This window comes from Pleurodeles waltl, chromosome 9 (assembly GCF_031143425.1).
Source record: "Pleurodeles waltl isolate 20211129_DDA chromosome 9, aPleWal1.hap1.20221129, whole genome shotgun sequence".
Classification (NCBI taxonomy): Eukaryota; Metazoa; Chordata; class Amphibia; order Caudata; family Salamandridae; genus Pleurodeles; species Pleurodeles waltl.
The window spans coordinates 156,924,741-156,942,119 of record NC_090448.1 but is presented as its reverse complement, the minus strand read 5'-3'; the positions used below and the strand labels follow the sequence as shown (position 1 = coordinate 156,942,119).

Below are 17,379 nucleotides of genomic sequence, written 5' to 3'. Positions count from 1 at the left end.
GGTGAAAGGAGTGTAGTTCTCCAATACCATGTCCATCATTAGATGAAATATTCCCAGCCCTGCAATAGTTAATGAAGTTAAAAATGCGATTTATGGTCATATTGAGTTTACCAATGTTGCCAAATCACCTTTTTGTTAAAGTGTACAATATAACCCTAAAAGTTCGAGGAATAGTTTTAGGAAGTCAATATTCATTAAAAGGTCAGCTTTATTAAACCTGTTAATTATGTATTATTTATTCCAATAGGTGCTAATGTTCTTTCTCAAGCTTCTGACTGTGCTTCCATAATTTTCGAAGCTGCTGCTGGAGGAAACCCAGACGCAATATCTCTGCTCCTGGAGTATGGGGCAGATGCCAATGTACCGAAACAGTCTGGTCACTTGCCTATCCACAGAGCTGCTTACAGAGGACACTTTTTGTGAGTCAAAAAAATAATATTTAGCAATAGCCTTTCAATGTTATCACTCTATCTATTAAATATTATTTAATAAGGAAACCTTACTTGTATTCAGGAACTACCACACAGATAAAAGTAATTAATAGCTATGTTTTTGAGCAAAACTGCATATATGAAATAACCTACACTTAACACTATTATAGAAAAGGACAATTATGGTATGGTATGATTATGCCAAAAAAAATGAAAACTTGTTAATTGTCTGATAGTTTACAGCTAAGATTCAGTGGGGCAGTTAGCAAAGTATGTTTCTTTGGGCAGAGAAATTTGGTAGGACAGTACAAAAGGGCAGACAGTATATTTGAGGTAGACAGCATATTGGAGCCTAACAAGAATCATAAAGGTCTTGAAGTTACGCTTTCCACTGACCTAGCAGTTCCAAAACGTATGCAAGGCTATAGGAAGAGGTACAATGTATGAGGTCAGTTCTCAAAGCTACACCTTTGAAAGCGTGTATATATATATATATATATATATATATATATATATATATATATAGATTACCTACTGGTGGGTCCCAGTAGGTAGTTATAGCTAGGACCATATTTCCATAGAAAGAGCGTGTGTTGAGTTGCTTATATCTTTGGCACTGTTTGACGGATCTTCACAAAATGTTCCCAAAAATAGTATGCTGGTGATTCTTGTGCCTGGAAAGTTTTTGAGTGATCTGTCAAGCGGAGGCCGAGAAAAAAGGGTGGGGGAGGGGGGTAAAAAATTGTGCATTTCCCATGTTAATTCCCATAAGAGTTTTGAACACAGCTATAGCCCAAACCTCTGGACGGAATTACACCACATTTGGCAGAAAGCTAGATTTTGTTCTGCAGATTGTGCTTTTGGTTATTTGGTGTAAATCTGTTCAGTAGTTTTTGAGATTCTAAAGAGAAAATAAATTTGTATATCTGTGGTCACAGATATGTTGCAACGTTTTAGCAGCGATTGCGGCAAATTTGCGAATGCACGCAGCAACAGAAATGCTGTGGATGGCTGGCCGCAACCTGACCAGGAATATAACAAAAAAATACCTTAGAAATTCACTTTAAAAAAAACAAAGGTTACAGGGACATTATAGTTAGGTTCTGAATTTACTTGCACAAAACCAGAGCTATTTAGCAGTTATAGTTTTTTCAAGTAACTATAACTCGCACCCCCACCATGCACAGTTTTTCCTTCAATAATTTGACTTCTAATGTTTCATTGGTACTTTTATTGATTTTGTAAAAGTTGTCATGAGTGCAGTAAAATTTGGCATAATTAGCAGCACATGGCGAGTGCCACATGATTAAAATCTAGGGGTGGACTCTCTTAGACAGTTTTACCTTGTTTCTCTTTCACTTACACACACCCAGTACACCGGACCCCAGACTGTTAAAACACCCTCACACTGACCATCATTATCATACAACATAAAAATAAAAGAGCTCCGCTAAAGTGACCCATTAAGGGTTACGTAGGACACTGCAGCGCTGGTCCTACGAGCAGCAGCCTGATGATAAAGCATGACATTCCTACAGGGTGTGTGAGGACACCACTGAAATTAACATAGGATTCTCCTCGTGTGGGATAGAGCTTAACTTTCTTGCCTGTCTTAGTTGTTTCCATTAGGAACAGTACTTTCCTTTGTAGTGACAGAATAGAAGCTCACCTGCTCGTTTATCCAACAAGAGTCCACAGTTTTGCACAAAATGTCTATTCAACTGCAGCACTTTCTACTGGTTAGTTAGTAAGTGCTACCTCATTGGTTCAATGTCCAGAATGTGTGGGGGGGGGGGGCTTGTGGACCCGCCTCCCCTGTCTGATTTCATTCCTGGAGACTCCATCCCCCAGGGCTTGGCCTTTTAATATTTGTTTGGGGGGGCACACGGCCCTCCACCCCTGGCCGATCTTGGCCCCGGAGACCCCATCCCTCGGGGTCAGCCATCTCTCCTGGGTGCCCTGCAGGGCACCAAGGGACATATTTAGGAGCCACTAGCACCACCGGAGCTTCACTTTTCGTGACGCTCTGGTGGCACTATGCCCTGTGCCGTATTTACAAGGTGGTGTTAAGCCACCTTGTAAATACGGCCCCTTCACACGCAGCACTTTGCGTGGAAGGGGCGTGCAATGGGTGTTGCTGTTGGTGTGCCACAGCAACACCCATTGCATTTTGACGCTGCTGCAGATTTACGAGTTTTTGTAAACCTGAGGCAGCGCCAAAAGCTATGGCCAACCCAGGGGTGGCGTTAGAGTGGTACAATGAGGAGAAATGCGTTCATTTATCCTCATTCTTTTGCTCTTTCTATGTGTGCTCCATTCTGCAGCACACATAGCGAGAGCAAATCACCAATAAAGATTGTTTTTGTACAGGAAGGTGTTCCTTCCTGACAAAACAATCTCCCCCTGAACGCAGTCATTCTTGCACTAAGGTGCAAGGGTGGCTGCGTTGATGTATGGCAGGGGTGGTAGTCGCCAGTATAGGAGGGTGGCTCTCTCTATATAGTTTACGAAAAAAGACGTGTGTTGTGCAGAGCGTCCAAGCAACACCACTTTGGTATCCAAAGGTAAAAAACACACCACCTAATGCTCTGTTTTTTTGATAGTGTGGGCGAGCAGTTAGGCTTATCTTGGAGATGTGCTAAGCATTTGTTGTACTCACAGTATCAATAAATGTACACACACACTTGGAAGAATAACAAGACCAATTTGCAAAAATACTTCAGATTTTTATAACATTTTTAAGACCAAGATCATCAACATACGGTAAGTACTTATTTTGCTATGATTTTTCAAAGTTTAGCAAGTATAGGCCATCATTACGAGTTTGGCGGCATTTGGTCAAGACTGTGGTGCAAAATGGCACCACCTTCCCTGCAGCGGTGGCGTAATAGAGACTACCGGATTACGAGTTATAAAACACAAACCGCCAAAATACAGACACAAAAGCAACACCGCCAGGTCAACCCACGGCGAATGAGTGACAGATCAATCGCCGGGCCCACCACGCTGACACTATTCCAACCGTCATATTATGAATCAACCTCCAGCACAGTGGAACATGCACAACGGACCCCATAGGCGGTCCACACCGCTGCGGAACAAAAATGCACCGCAGAAAGTAGCTAACACCACATTGGCTAGTTTAAATATCACACACCTGAAAACCATACATACACCACGCACAACTGACCATGCCACCATATTACCGCCCCATTAAACTATTGTGACAAATATGAGCACCCACAGCCACACCCGAGACCAAGCACACACAAAACACAGCAAACATAGGTCAGAGAGCACACATTGTACAAAGCAACAACGCAGCTCACCAGCACACATAGCCATACACCCCTACATCACCGCACACCCCATACTCCACCTGACATGCACAACACATTCCCACCCTACAACATTTCACGCCAGAAGCACCCACGGTTCACCGACAATGAGTTGCAGGTCATGGTGGATGAGATCATCAGTGTAGTGCCAGAGCTCATGGGTGTCCAGGTACAACAAACAACAATATCCAAAAAAAGGAGTTATGGCAGAGGATCGTCAACAGGGTCAACGAAGTCGGCACATACCCATGCACAAAGGAGGACATCAGAAAGAGGTGGAACGACCTCAGGGGGAAGGTCCAGTCCATGGCCTCCAGGCAGAGGATAGCCAGTAACAAGACCGGCAGTGGGCCCCCACCACCTCCCCTCCAGCTGACAACCTGGGAGGAGAAGGTCCTGGACATCATGTATCCCGAGGGCCTGACTGGCATCAGCGGAGGGCTTTACACTGGTAAGTCAACAATACCCCACAAGCACCAACCACCCATGCCCAGCATGCCACCTCACCACTCACCAACCCACTGCAACCCACCCCACTGACCCTGTTCCAAACACCCCACGCCCCTCCTCTTCATGCCCACTCCCACCATCCCTACTCAAACACCCCGAATCCACGGATGCCACCCACAATGTGAAGAACCACAGGTCCCACAATCCAATCCAAACCAATGTCTCCAGTGCAGCAGATGTTATTGCTAAGTCGAGCCACTGCATGCTTTCACAACAGGGACACAACAACAACAGTCACACAACTAACATCTGCCGTATCCATCCACAGGTACCCCTGCCACTGACAGAGGATTCCAGGTTCAGACAGCCCTCCCCAGGATGAAGGCCCCACAAGATGCCTGGATGAGGACGACTTGCCTGCGCCATCTGGGGCAACTGGGCAGTCCACCAATGGCACACCCACCCTGGACACACCGAAAGACCCTACCCATGTAGCAACAACACCACAGCCAGACACTGAACCCCCAAGCGTGTGCCCAGGGACTCATCAATCTGAGATGTGCCCCGTATTACAGAGGCCAGAGTCAAGGGCACCCATTTCAGACAATGATGGCCCTGCTGCTACTGGGAGTGGGCACAATGTGCCAGGGGTAGTGGGAGGGGAACCGTGAGCCAAGGGTCGGGACAGCCACACCACCTGACTGCCCAGGAGGTCCTCAACCAAGTCCTGGGTGTGTACCAGCAAACCCAGAATACAGTGGCCCAGATTCTCGCCACTTTGCAGGAGACCCAGCCGCTGCAGTGGCAATACCATCAAGAGGCCATGAAACAGTGGTAGGCCCACAATGCAACCATGACCTCCATTGTAGGAGTGCTCAGGGCCCTGACCACTGTCATGCATGAGTCCACCACCCACCAGCAGGCACCTACCACTGGCCACATCCATCACAGCCCTCCACATCAGTGGCAGCCAGTGGCATGGAGGCCCCACCACAGGTCTCGCAGGACACCAGCATCCCTACCCCTGTAGATGAGGAACTCCCATGCAAGAGAGGACGTTCAAGTAGACATTCAGCCAGACATGATGCCCAGACCAAGACCACCACCAGGAAGTGACCCTTTCCTGAACATTCTCCCTTGTGTGTGACATCCTGTCGACTGTCCACTCCCATATCTCTGTCTACCCATGGCCAGGAGACTGGACCTAGACTACCTACAGCTGGCCTTAACATTCTGATGATCACCGCCGCCATCACCCTAATCATCATCCCTCACACTTGTACATCACAAATAAACTACAACTGAGCACAGTCCATGTCTAAGTGTTTATTTGCCATGAGTGTATATGATACTGCCAATACATGTACAAGTGGCAACTCATCGCCAAGCACATTCATGGGAGGGTGACAGCGGGGGGTGCAAATGGCGGGAGGTTGATCGTGGAGCAGGCAGTGGCTGGTCATATGTGTATGCAAAAGCGCAGGCAGGGAGCACAGAACACCACAACATTGTCCTGAAAGGAGAGCAAGACAGGGACATGAATCACTGTAGGAGTCACAGATGCCAATTCCATTCAAATGCACTGTAGGAACAGGTATCTAGGTCAGATATGCCGGGCAGGTCCACAATCATACGGCCAGTACAAACACACATACACAACACATACACAACACATACCAACCCAGTGGTCCCACCTTCACATCGCCCAGTGCCAGATCTGGCCTCATACCCACTGCCACCAACATCAATGTTGCACTGCCACCCAATGTCGACTCCCAGGATGGATGCTGCACACATGCAACAACCCTGTGTGGCATACACATAGCACCTGCAGTGGCAACTTGGGGAACATTCCACTTACACATTGATGGCACTAGTGCACCAGCACAACACCTGCCTGACCATAGGCCTGACCTGTACACTGTGACTACCTCAGTCATGAGGACATGTGGCACCCACCAAACCCACCCAGAGTCAGATCTGCAACCATCACCATCAGAGGTCACAGACAACAGGTGGCATCAGGGGCAAGGAAAACAGTTGTAGAGGACACATACCACACAGTTTCCACATATCTCCATCTCAGCCGGACTAATGTTGAATCATCTCCGCCTTGGAGTCTGCTACATCCTCATCATCCTCCACTTCATCAGTCCCCATGTCCCCTTCATCAGCCACTGGCACAGCTACCACCTCCTCTGCACCCAGCAATGGGATGTGACGCATCAGGGCCAAACTGTGCAGCATGCAGCAGGCCACAATGATCTGGCACACCTTCTGTGGGTTGTAGAGCAGGGCACCCCCGGAGACATGCAAACACCGGAACCTGGCCTTCAGCAGACTGAAGCATCTCTCAATGACCCGTCTGATATGACATTGGGCCTCATTGTAACGGTCCTCTGCAGCTGAGGTTCGATGCCTCACAGGTGTCAGGAGCCAGGGCAGGTTGGGTTAGCCAGAGTCACCTGTGTGCATAGAGAGAAGAGGAATATCCAGACTGGGAGGGCAATAGGGCAGGGACACAAGGGTGCAGTGAGCTGAGGGGCACACATATGCAGGGGTCCATACCAATGAGCCAGGTGTGGTCCCTCTGGAGTGGTGCCATCATGTGTGGGACGCTGCTGTTCCGCAGGATGTAAGAATTATGCACAGAGCCTGGGTACTTGGCTGTCACGTGGGAGATGTACTGGTCCGCGAGACAAACCACCTGCACGTTGACGGATGGAAAGTTGTTGCGGTTTCTGTACACCTGTTCATTCCTCCTGGGTGGCACCAGGGCAGTGTGGGAGCCATCAACGGCACCTATGACATTTGGGACATGTGCAACAGCGTAGAACGCAGCCTTGACAGTGGGCAAATCTGCACGTCGGATGTAGCTGTACATATGTTTAATCAGGCCACACAGTACATCCCTCAGGACGTTGCTGAACATGGGCTGCAACATTCCACTTGTGATGCCCACTATGACCTGGAAGGAGCCTGAGGCAAGGTAGTCTAGGACTGACAACACCTGCACTGTGGGAGGGTTGGCATTGGGAGTGCGTAAGGGAGGCAACAGATCCAGCTCCAACTGGGCCACTAATTTCATTATGGTCACAAGGTTCAGCTGATAGGTCTGGATGATGTGACGCTCCTGCATGGTGGCAAGGTCTACTAGGGGCCTATACACCGGTGCATTCCTCATCCTCAACCATGCATAGTACGTGGGAACAGGGGAGAGGTGTTAATATGTCGTGCAGCGTAGATTTATGACGCACTAAATTTCACACACATCACACATTCTAAATGTGAAATGGTTGCCGCCTGCATGCATGGGACAGGTGAGATCATCCTGCCAGCGTAACACTTCATGGTGGTAGGTGGTCATGACCTCCGTGCTACTCACCATTGGCTCACACTGTTGCAAATGGGAGTCAGGAGCCAGTGGTGATCGCCGCAGGCAGTGACAGTTAAATGCGCGGCAGACGTGACTGCCATTTCATGTGCTCATGCTCAGTTGACTCCTGAACCTCGTGCACTGAAGCCCTCCACTGCGTGTGCTGCTGTGTTCTGACTCTGGTAGCCACGATGCTGCGTCCAGCAGGAGATAGGGCCCCAGCCTTAACCCAGGAGGAGTTGGAGCGGGTTGTGGACGGGGTCCTGCCCCTGTATTGACAGTTGTATGGGGCACCAGAGCAGCAGGTGAGTCCATTATCATTGTCCTATATGTGAGTTGTGTGCATTGGGATGTGGGCCTTGGTAGGTGGCAGTGTGAATTGAGCATGGACATGGGTGAGGAGCCGAGGGCTACGTTACCTAACGACATGTGGGTGTGGAAGTGTGCTGTCCACTACTGTCCCAGGAATGCCACCCTACATGACTGTGTTCTTCTGTCTGTATCACCCGTGCAGGTCAGCGCCCATCAGAAGGGAATTTGGCGAGCCATAATGGTACGCATATTGGTGGTGGCCTACCCTGAGGTGGATGGGCGCTTGAGGGCAGCACAGCAGCCACATGGGGGTGAGTACTCACTCTCTGTGTTGACATGATGGCTTTGGGTGGGCACCATTAGGTAGCTGTGGTGTGGAAGCTAGGTACACTGATGTCCATCTGGCCAAGATTGACATCACAGGTGTAAGTAATGCCATGCAGTCTGTGGTGGCGGGGCAGACTCCTTCAATTAAAACTGTGTGGCCACCTACTTTCTAGACCTGCTTACCAGCACATGGCAACTGGATCTTCAGAACTGGGGTGTCAGGGCATTGTGATTGGTCCTCACCAACCACTGTGCCAGGGGTGTATCCACGTCCTCAATCAGCTGACAGGCACTGCATGTATGGTGGGTGCACAAAGTGGTGACAGTGCTTCTTGACATTAGCCAAGGGGGCCTGCCAACTAGCCGTGCAGGATCCTCTTGGGTGTCCAGTCCTTTGCATGCTTGTCTCAACGGCCATAGGTGTGGGCAGGGACTGTACAGGTGTGGCGAGTATGACAGTCCTCATGTAGAGATATGCCTCAGTCAGACCATCAGCGGTTGACATGTGCAATGTTGCAGTTCCCCCATGGTGTCACCAAGTAGTAGGATGTTCAGAGGTGGGCATTATGTATAATGTCATGGCATCAAATGCTGATGTTCTACCCTGTGTGACGGTTGTGCTGGTATTGACCGATTGCACCCTATCTCTCTTTCTCTCCCTTCCTGTCCTCCTCTGTCTTTGTGTGCATCAGCATCATCTGGGGAAGGAGAAGGAGCACCCGCGAGTGGGGAAGCTGCAGCCCATGGGAGCCAGTGGAGCCAAGGGGACCAGTGGGACAGAGGGCGAGGGGAGTGCCACGGGGGAGATAGGATTGACAACTACATCTTCAGATTCCTTCTCCGATGGCAGCTACCTGGCGGTGGTGGACCCATCTGGGACCACCCCATCACCATCCATGTCTGCCAACCCCATACCAGCACCGCCCTCCCTGTAGCTCCCCTCCCAGTTGCCCATGTCCGCTCACCCAAGAGGGTGGGCATCTCCTTTCCAACATGCACCTCTGCCCCTGCCCCTGCCCTAGTCATCCCTGCTGTCCTCAATGAGGAGGCTATTGACCTCTTGAGGTACATCTCTGTGGGGCAGACAACTATCGCGAATGCCATCCCGGGACTGCCATCCCAGATGCAACAGTGCAATGCGTTCCTGGAAGGCATTCATGGTGCCTTTTCTGGCCTACAGAGATCGTTTCAGGCTCTGAACTCCTTGTTGACAGCAGCCAGTGTCCCTTCTTCTCCTGTCCCCTCTCCAGCTACCTGTTTCCAATCCCACATCCGTCTCCCCTCACCCATCCAAGGCACACCTACTGACACACATGCATCCACATCAGCAGACACGATATGCAAGGACAAACATAAGCACCACAGACGCCATGCACACACTCAACACACCCATGCAGACATGTCAACATCCACACCCTGCACCGACTCCCCAACCACCTCCCCCCTCACAGTTGACACACCACTCACACCTGTAGTCAGCATAACATCAGTCACTGTTCCTGCCACATAAGCACCCACTGCCACTGTTACCACATCTTCTGACCCTCATCCATGCACCCCATACACCACTGGTGCAGACACCACAACCATTAACACAACCACATGCAGCACATCCACTATACCTGCAGATACCACCCCAACATTCACTCAAACGTCCCCCCTGCCATCTCCCTGCATCGCCTCCACACCTCCTCCCAGTATATCTAATCGCACACACTCACCCACCTAACAGTGCCCCAGCACTCACACCTGCACCCATGGCACATCCACGTACAAACCTCACAACCATACCCACTCCCAAACGTCTTTCCAGTGACCTCCCATGTGTACCCAAAAAACCTTTCCTTCACAAATTTTCCCTGTTCCACACCACTGACCCAATCTCTGTCCCCCCATGCGCCCTGCTACCCTTCCTAGGCCCCTGCGTTCCAAATCCCAGTCTGCTGCTGCCCCTGCCCCTCCACCACCTGCAACTTCCGCCCCTGTCCCATCCAGTGCTCGTGCTACCAAACCCAAACCCAAGCCCACTCCCTCCTCTACCCAGGCCAAGCCCACTCCCTCCACTTCCAAGGCCAAGCCCATGCCCACACCATTTGCTAAGCCCCCACCATCCAAGGGCAAGCCTAAACTGCAGTCCACTGCTAAGCCCCCACCATCCAAGGGCAAGCCCAGGGACCCCCTATCTAAGGGTACCCCTAAGGGGCCCCCCTCCAGGCCCAAACAGAAGGACCCCTCCCTCCACGCCCAAAGGGTCCCCCACCCCACGGTGCATGCATTCCCCATTGATACCCCTGCCCTGTGGAGGTCTGCACTTTGCAGTCAGAAGTCAAGCTGGGGTGTCATCTAATGCCCAGTGTGTTCTGGGCACTATGGAATTTGGACTGGCCTTTGGCCCTGTATGTACATTTGTTGTTGCAATATATGGATCTCATGCAACACTACACCGCTGGTGTTGTTGTTACCTACCTAGTCCTGGCTTTCATTCACCATGTATGTGTGGTAGTGGTGGATATTGGTGTGTGTGTGTGTGCGTGTTGGTACGGGTGTTTGTTTGCAGGAGTGTGTGGGCATGGCTTCCCGTGTTGTGTGTGTGTGTATTAATGTTGTTTCCTCCAATGTGTGCTAGGCTGGTGTACTTACGGTTGGTGTCTTGGTCGCTGGTCTGGGAGTTGCAGGGCCAGGTAGAGGATTGGAAGGAGCTGCAATTCACCTGCCATGGCGCATCCGGACGTGGCTGTGTTCCTGAAGGTAGGTGTTCCCTTCATATTGTTTGTTTCTGCCAGGTTTTTGGTGGCGGTGGTTCCGCCCCGGAAATCATGGCGGTGTACAACCTCGTAATATGGCCGTGGGATGCTGCCTGTCCACCAGGCTGAAGATAGCTGCTGCCTGGCACACCGATACTTATCCAGTATTGGATCTTTCATAAATTCACATGCTTGAATCATCCCCGTCGTCGAAGTGGGAGTCCCACGGTACATAAAATAGCAATAAATAATAAATAATTTTTTTTTGCCATAGGCTATAATGGAGTCAGAGCTTGCTCATATAGCCTATCCATGTCCTTTTGTGAAAGGACCCAAATCTGCCTGCTGTCCAATCTGGCACCATCACCCTCTAGAACCTTCTCCAGAGAAGCTCCCTTCCTCAGATTTTCTACCGCACGTCGTGTGAAGGGAGTCTCCCTGAGCTCTGCTCAGTTTTTTCTTCTACTTCAGAGATTTTCTCTCAAGAAAGCTTCAAATATGTCAGATTCTTCTAGAAAAGGCCTTTCCCGCCCTTGCAAGACCTGTGGGAAGAAAAGGCTCCATGTGGATGACCCACATAAAGAATGCCTGTACTGTCTCTACCCACAACATCAGGTTAAGGACTGCAAAATATGTCGCACCTTCTCCACAAAGACCCTCAGAGACCGGGAGGGCAGACTCCTGACATGGTTACAGGCCAAATCCTGTACTTCAGGTGAGGAGAGTGGGTCAGAGAGGCCACATAAAAGGTCCAGATCTGAGGACCTAGGCCACATAGAGAAATCCAGAAAGAGGCAGAAATCTCATCATGGGAAGGGCTTACAGACTTCAGTCTCCTCTGAGCCTTCCTCTCCTCTTCAAAAGAAGGAGTCTTACCATCTATCTCCTTCTTCAGAGCCTTCCACTTCTGGAAAAATGACTCTGAAAATTAGAACAACGACGACAACACCGTCGACGACCGTGACGACGATATCTACATCTACCGTCTCCACTTCATCGTCGACGAGACCGTCGTCAGCGTCGACGACCCTAACATCGACGGTAAGGGGTCCGATCCCTTCTCTCCAGACTCCATCGGCACCGTCGACGACTGCCCCGTCGACTATAACCTCAGCGACGTCATTCTCATCGGCGCTGTCGCCATCGACGGGGTCAAAGAAACTACCGTCGACGACACTACCGTCGACGACACTACCGTCGACTAAACCATCGTCGGCGAGATCATCGTCGGCGAGATCATCGTCGGCAAAATCATCATCGACGAAACCATCGTCGGCGACTCCACCGTCGACGAGACCACCGTTGACGGAAAAATCTGCACCATCCACGGCTGCATCAACTTTCACACCATCAACAGCAGTGAGGCCTAGTGGACACGTTGAGGCCATTCCTACCTCTTCCAGGTCTCCAGCTCTCCGAGCCATGGTCAGCATCAGAAGTCTACCTGCACAGGACGTTTATCCAACCGACACATCTCCAAACAAGGTGTCGGCTTTACTACCCAGTCATCTTCTTGACTAGGAGGAATCAGACGAAGGTCCTTTTGGAGATGCACATAGCCCTTTGCAGCTCCATGTCAAATATCAAGACGACGATGAAGAGAATGAGTATGAACAGTATCAACCATACTACTCTCATCAGGACCAATACTATGAAACGCGGGAGCCTCAACATAGAGACACCGTAGAAATGCCTTCCTCCTTAATCCAGGATTTACAATCCATGCTTCAGGATTATAGGAGAAGGTTTCCAGCGGAAGGTCAACCACCGGCGCCGGTCTCTACGGTGACGCCAGGTAATGCTCCTCCTCCTCCAGCTACTCCAAGATCAACATCACACTCGGTGTCAGCTGCACCCCCCCGAGATGAAGGTTCCACTTCAGGGGAAGAAGAGCAAGAAGAAGGAGAAATTTCTACTCCACAACATCCTACAGAGGAATGGGATGATTATTTGGCCCCCACTCCTTCTCCACCACCTCCTCGCCCCTCTGATTCTCTGCCCGAGGACATAGGTGGTTTCCATAATCTTATGGACAGAGCCGCAGTACGTTTCCACCTACCAACATCTGTCTCCCAATCGGAATGTTTCCTGCATGATTTCAAAGAGCAATCACGGAAGTCGATACGGTCCATTCTGATTATTGATTACATTTGGAGCGAGGGCACAAAGATTATGCGGAATCCGGCTACTGTTCCTCCAGTTCCACAAAAACTGGATAAAAAATATAAGGCGACCCAAGATTCTCCGGCATGCCTTACTGGCCATCCAAAGCCTGATTCGGTCATCTCACAGGCTGCTCAAAGGCGCTCCAAAAATCCATCAACGCCTATCTCCACTACTCCAGACAAGGAAGGTCGCAGACTGGATAATATAGGCAAGAGATTCTCCTCAATGTCTGCAATCACTGTCAGGGCAGCGAATTCATAAGCAATTTTAGGCCGATATGATCGTCAAATGTGGTCCGACATGCAACCTTTCCTGGACCTCATCCCAGAAAATAAGCAAGAAGAGGCACGAAAGATCCTACAGGAAGGTGAGCGTGCGTCGGAAGATATTATTGACTGCGCTCTGGACATAGCCTCTACTGGTTTCCGCCAACTAGCGGGCGCCGCTGTCTTACGACGACAAGGTTGGCTCAAGGCCACATCCTTCAGACCAGAAGTGCAGTCCCGAATTCTAGACATGCCTTACGATGGGGAATCTTTGTTTGGCAAACATGTGGATGACGCACTTCAAACCATTAAGACGGACACAGAAATGGCCAAGTCCCTGGGTACCCTACACTACAGGAAGCAGCCCTTTCGAGGGGCTAGAGGAAGAGGTTTCACCTCATTTCGAAGTTCCTTTCATAGACAGTACCAGCAATCCCAGTACAGGCCTTCATACCATCAGCAGTACAGGCAATCATCGACTGCCTCCTATACCAGACAGGGAGGGAAACGAAGACAGGGTTCACAATCCAGAGATCAACCCAGAAAGCAATGATTTTCCACAGGCACCGGCTATGCTCCCTCAATGCCCGCAACATCAACAAATAGGAGCAAACATTTCCAACTTCATCCAAGAGTGGAAGAAGATAACATCGGACAAGTGGGTGCTAGATATAGTGACAAGAGGTCATACCCTGGAGTTCACAGAAAAACCACAGCTTCACCCACCAACATCAGGCAGCTCTCTCCACCTTCGTCTGCTTCAAGCGGAAGTCTTCAGCCTTCTGGCCAAAGGGGCTATAGAGGCAGTTCCTCTGCAGCAACGAGGTCTCGGATTCTACTCCCGTTTTTTCCTCATAAAGAAGAAGTCTGGAGAGTGGCGTCCTATATTAGACCTCAGGAAGCTCAACAAGTTCCTTCGGAAACAATCCTTCAGGATGATCACATTGTCAGATATCTTGCACCACTTGAATCCTGGAGATTTTATGACAACCTTAGATCTCCAGGACGCCTACTTCCACGTTCCAATACACCAAAAACATCGCAAATATCTCCGTTTTACAGTAGCCGGTGCCCATTATCAATTCAGAGTCCTGCCATTTGGCCTCAGATCAGCTCCGAGAATCTTCACGAAATGCCTTGCCCCAGTCGCAGCCTCCCTCAGACTATTCAACAGTTTGGGTCTAACAGTGAACCTACAAAAGTCAGTCGTGTTCCCCGCACGCAGGAGAGTTTTCCTGGGAGCAGAATTGGACACTATCCAAAACAAGGCATATCCTACCCTAGCAAGGCAGCAGAAGCTGACCCAATTGGCTGTCACAATCTCCGCAAGAAAGTTCGTTTCAGTACGACTATTCAAATCGCTTCTGGGCATGATTTCCTCAGCCATAGTCCTAGTACCGCTGGCAAGACTCAAGATGAGACCTCTACAAGAAGAACTACAACTCCAATGGACCCAGTCACAAGGATCCTTCGACGATTTAATAACTATCACACCAAGGACTCCCAAACGTCTTTCCAGTGACCTCCCATGTGTACCCAAAAAACCTTTCCTTCACAAATTTTCCCTGTTCCACACCACTGACCCAATCTCTGTCCCCCCATGCGCCCTGCTACCCTTCCTATGCCCCTGCGTTCCAAATCCCAGTCTGCTGCTGCCCCTGCCCCTCCACCACTTGCAACTTCCGCCCCTGTCACATCCAGTGCTCGTGCTACCAAACCCAAACCCAAGCCCACTCCCTCCTCTACCCAGGCCAAGCCCACTCCCTCCACTTCCAAGGCCAAGCCCATGCCCACACCCTTTGCTAAGTCCCCACCATCCAAGGGCAAGCCTAAACTGCAGTCCACTGCTAAGCCCCCACCATCCAAGGGCAAGCCCAGGGACCCCCTATCTAAGGGTACCCCTAAGGGGCCCCCCTCCAGGCCCAAACAGAAGGACCCCTCCCTCCACGCCCAAAGGGTCCCCCACCCCACGGTGCATGCATTCCCCGTTGATACCCCTGCCCTGTGGAGGTCTGCACTTTGCAGTCAGGAGTCAAGCTGGGGTGTCATCTAGTGCCCAGTGTGTTCTGGGCACTATGGAATTTGGACTGGCCTTTGGCCCTGTATGTACATTTGTTGTTGCAATATATGGATCTCATGCAACACTACACCGCTGGTGTTGTTGTTACCTACCTAGTCCTGGCTTTCATTCACCATGTATGTGTGGTAGTGGTGGATATTGGTGTGTGTGTGTGTGCGTGTTGGTACGGGTGTTTGTTTGCAGGAGTGTGTGGGCATGGCTTCCCGTGTTGTGTGTGTGTGTATTAATGTTGTTTCCTCCAATGTGTGCTAGGCTGGTGTACTTACGGTTGGTGTCTTGGTCGCTGGTCTGGGAGTTGCAGGGCCAGGTAGAGGATTGGAAGGAGCTGCAATTCACCTGCCATGGCGCATCCGGACGTGGCTGTGTTCCTGAAGGTAGGTGTTCCCTTCATATTGTTTGTTTCTGCCAGGTTTTTGGTGGCGGTGGTTCCGCCCCGGAAATCATGGCGGTGTACAACCTCGTAATATGGCCGTGGGATGCTGCCTGTCCACCAGGCTGAAGATGGCTGCTGCCTGGCACACCGATACTTATCCAGTATTGGATCTTTCATAAATTCACATGCTTGAATCATCCCCGTCGTCGAAGTGGGAGTCCCACGGTACAAAAAATAGCAATAAATAATAAATACATTTTTTTTGCCATAGGCTATAATGGAGTCAGAGCTTGCTCATATAGCCTATCCATGTCCTTTTGTGAAAGGACCCAAATCTGCCTGCTGTCCAATCTGGCACCATCACCCTCTAGAACCTTCTCCAGAGAAGCTCCCTTCCTCAGATTTTCTACCGCGCGTCGTGTGAAGGGAGTCTCCCTGAGCTCTGCTCAGTTTTTTCTTCTACTTCAGAGATTTTCTCTCAAGAAAGCTTCAAATATGTCAGATTATTCTAGAAAAGGCCTTTCCCGCCCTTGCAAGACCTGTGGGAAGAAAAGGCTCCATGTGGATGACCCACATAAAGAATGCCTGTACTGTCTCTACCCACAACATCAGGTTAAGGACTGCAAAATATGTCGCACCTTCTCCACAAAGACCCTCAGAGACCGGGAGGGCAGACTCCTGACATGGTTACAGGCCAAATCCTGTACTTCAGGTGAGGAGAGTGGGTCAGAGAGGCCACATAAAAGGTCCAGATCTGAGGACCTAGGCCACATAGAGAAATCCAGAAAGAGGCAGAAATCTCATCATGGGAAGGGCTTACAGACTTCAGTCTCCTCTGAGCCTTCCTCTCCTCTTCAAAAGAAGGAGTCTTACCATCTATCTCCTTCTTCAGAGCCTTCCACTTCTGGAAAAATGACTCTGAAAATTAGAACAACGACGACAACACCGTCGACGACCGTGACGACGATATCTACATCTACCGTCTCCACTTCATCGTCGACGAGACCGTCGTCAGCGTCGACGACCCTAACATCGACGGTAAGGGGTCCGATCCCTTCTCTCCAGACTCCATCGGCACCGTCGACGACTGCCCCGTCGACTATAACCTCAGCGACGTCATTCTCATCGGCGCTGTCGCCATTGACGGGGTCAAAGAAACTACCGTCGACGACACTACCGTCGACTAAACCATCGTCGGCGAGATCATCGTCGGCGAGATCATCGTCTGCAAAATCATCGTCGACGAAACCATCGTCGCCGACTCCACCGTCGACGAGACCACCGTTGACGGAAAAATCTGCACCATCCACGGCTGCATCAACTTTCACACCATCAACAGCAGTGATGCCTAGTAGACACGTTGAGGCCATTCCTACCTCTTCCAGGTCTCCAGCTCTCCGAGCCATGGTCAGCATCAGAAGTCTACCTGCACAGGACGTTTATCCAACCGACACATCTCCAAACAAGGTGTCGGCTTTACTACCCAGTCATCTTCTTGACTAGGAGGAATCAGACG

At 50.3% G+C, this 17,379-nt stretch overlaps 1 protein-coding gene across 1 annotated transcript in view; it reads left to right on the top strand.

The window, feature by feature from the left end:
- ASB14 (ankyrin repeat and SOCS box containing 14) overlaps positions 1-17,379 on the top strand; it is a 154,549-nt gene that overhangs the window by 22,654 nt on the left and 114,516 nt on the right. Inside the window, exon 5 of the mRNA XM_069207438.1 lies at positions 248-419. Within this exon, the coding sequence (XP_069063539.1) occupies positions 248-419 (172 nt within the window). The remainder of the gene's footprint in view (positions 1-247; positions 420-17,379) is intronic.